Source organism: Plasmodium reichenowi, chromosome 11 (genome assembly GCF_001601855.1).
Source record: "Plasmodium reichenowi strain SY57 chromosome 11, whole genome shotgun sequence".
NCBI classification, from domain to species: Eukaryota; Apicomplexa; class Aconoidasida; order Haemosporida; family Plasmodiidae; genus Plasmodium; species Plasmodium reichenowi.
The window spans coordinates 552,996-555,644 of record NC_033656.1 but is presented as its reverse complement, the minus strand read 5'-3'; the positions used below and the strand labels follow the sequence as shown (position 1 = coordinate 555,644).

General features: G+C 19.9%; 2 protein-coding genes across 2 annotated transcripts in view; both read right to left on the bottom strand.

The window, feature by feature from the left end:
* The window catches only part of PRSY57_1115600 (hypothetical protein), a gene marked incomplete at both ends in the record, with an annotated part of 5,795 nt that extends 5,646 nt beyond the window's left edge, over nucleotides 1–149 (bottom strand). The window contains one exon of the mRNA XM_012908120.2: nucleotides 114–149. Coding sequence (XP_012763574.2) covers nucleotides 114–149 — 36 coding nt within the window. The remainder of the gene's footprint in view (nucleotides 1–113) is intronic.
* Nucleotides 150–1,026: 877 nt separating this feature from the next.
* On the bottom strand, nucleotides 1,027–2,448 carry PRSY57_1115500 (deubiquinating/deneddylating enzyme; the record flags this gene model as incomplete). Its single annotated transcript, XM_012908119.2, has 1 exon — nucleotides 1,027–2,448. One exon carries the CDS (start codon nucleotides 2,446–2,448, stop codon nucleotides 1,027–1,029), a length of 1,422 nt encoding a protein of 473 aa, XP_012763573.2.
* Between the last annotated feature and the right edge of the window lie 201 nt (nucleotides 2,449–2,649).

Here is a 2,649-nt window from a genome sequence, read left to right as displayed (position 1 = left end):
AAAAAAAAAAAAAATATATATGTATATATGTATATATATATATATATATAACCAATCGTGGTTTTCTTTTTTTTTTCTAATATATATATATATATATTTTTTATGTTCCACACCATCCTCATTGAAACTACAAAAATAATTAATGTCATCTTCTTCACATAGGAAACTTATGTACTCCAATTTATTTGTGTCTATTTCATATTCGCTGTCATTTTTTCTGAATTTTCTTGATTTTTCATCGGATGGATAACAACTCATATTGTAATAAAAAAATAAATAAATAAATAAATAAATATATATATATATATATATATATTTATATGTTCACCCTTATGATGAATATATAACATCTATGAAAATATTTTTATTAAAAATATTTCTAAATATAAACAACAAAATATGAGAATTTTATATATACACATAATCATTTACTCATTCTTTTTTTTATTGTTGTGTTTATATTTTTTTTCATTTATGAAATATAAACATTGAACAATTTTAAAGACAATTTATTTTTATTTTTATTTTTTTATTTTTATTTTATTTTTTTTTTTCTTTACAGTTAAAGTTATAGATCAGTGAAAATTTTATTTCTCATGTATAGAATACAATAAAAAAAAAAAAAAAAATGGACATATATATTTTACATATAAATATACTTATATACTTATATTCTTTCTTATTTCTTATTTCTTATTTCTTATATATTTAATAATTTATTATAAGCGATAGGAATGTAAATATGTATACATATACTTACCTATGACACTTTAAAAAAATAAAAATAAAAAAAAAAAAAAAACGCTTATATGAAATGTCTTGAATAGATATATTTATATATGTGTATATAATTACATTGATGTACACGAAATGATTAACATATAAGGAAAAAAAAAAAATATATATATATATATATATACATATATATATGCATAAATTTTTTTTTTTTTTTCTTTTAACGTGAAAAAATAATATAAAAAAAAGTAACAAGTTATTATATAATACATTTTACACTCTTTTCATTGCTCAAGAGTTTGTTGCATTTTTTAATTTTTCTTTTTGATAAGCATCTTTTAATAACTTGTGCTTAGCCATTAAATTGATAGAAGACATTATGAAAGGATAGAAATTAAAAAATTTAAAAGTCAGTTCTTTATTCCATAATTTCTTTATTTCTTTTTGCTCATGTAATAATGATTGTAAATAGTTAATTTCTAAGGTTGATTTATTTACTATATTATATAAAGTATCTATATTATTTGGTAAGTTTTCTATTGAGGGTATATCGTTTAATAAGGGAAATTCGTCTTCATTAATTTCATCTGATAGTTCAATATTTTCTCCAAGGTTAATTAATTTGATATTAACTCTTTGTTTAACTATGCGATGTATATTTATATATTCTTGAATAATGTATTCTTTATCTTTCATAACGGCAATAATGTTAAAACGAACATCATTATTAGTTTGTGAATTACATATTTCATCTATTTCTTTTTTTATATGTTCTCTAGAAATTTCTATCCAATCTTTTCCATTCATCCCAATATTGTTATTATTATTATTATTATTATTATTATTATTATTATTATTATTATTATTATTATTATTATTATTATTATTATTATCATTATTATTATTATTATTATTATTATCATTATTATCATTATTATTGTTGTTATTGTTTGGGTTGGGTTTATTTTCCTCGTCTGCATTTATAAGCACGGGCCCACTTTGTAAACCATCCAATAAATATACTTTATCCTCAAAACTAATATACGAAACAAAATGAAAGGAGTCTTCACTTTTTTTTTTATCATGATGTACATCCTCTTTATCTAAATATATTGGAGGTTTATATGAATTATGTATATTACGAAGAAAAGTACAATTCGATAATGTTAATCCTTTCATTGAACTATCGAAATTCAAACTAAATGTTTTTATATTTTTTATTTCATCATTTAATTCTATATCCTTATTCAACACAATAGACAAAATAGCTTGTGTAGCACATGCATTTGGTATAACTTGTTTAGCAAAAAATAAATTATCAGGAACCTTATGCTCAATATATTTATTATTTTTATAATGCTTTCCAATATTAAATAAAAATATTATACCATAAATATAACTATGATGTTTTAATAATTTATTATATTTATCCTCAATACATATATCGTTCTTATATAATTCAACTACATCAACAACATTATTCTCTTTATCCAGCGTTTTTTTATTCTCTCCTAAATATTTATCAACACCCAATATATGATTCATAGTTATATTCTCCTTATTATTTATATAATCATCAAAATAAGATAAACTATACACATCTTCTACTGAGGTTTCTGTAGCACCCATACGTTTAAGCATATCATAAAATATGCAGGGGTTACTTTCTATTAAACACCACTCTTCTAAAACGTTTTCATTATCCCTCTCCATTTTTTCATACACAATATTTTTTTTTTTTTTTTTTGTAAAAGAGAAAAATAAAGGTAAATGTATGTGAATCAAAAGGGATAAAAGAAATTTTAAAATTATAATGATTAAGAATTAATCGATGGTATGATCTTTTTTTACACGTCAAAAAATTTTTAAACAACAAAAAATAACAAGGGAAAAGAAAAAAAAAAAAAGAAAAAA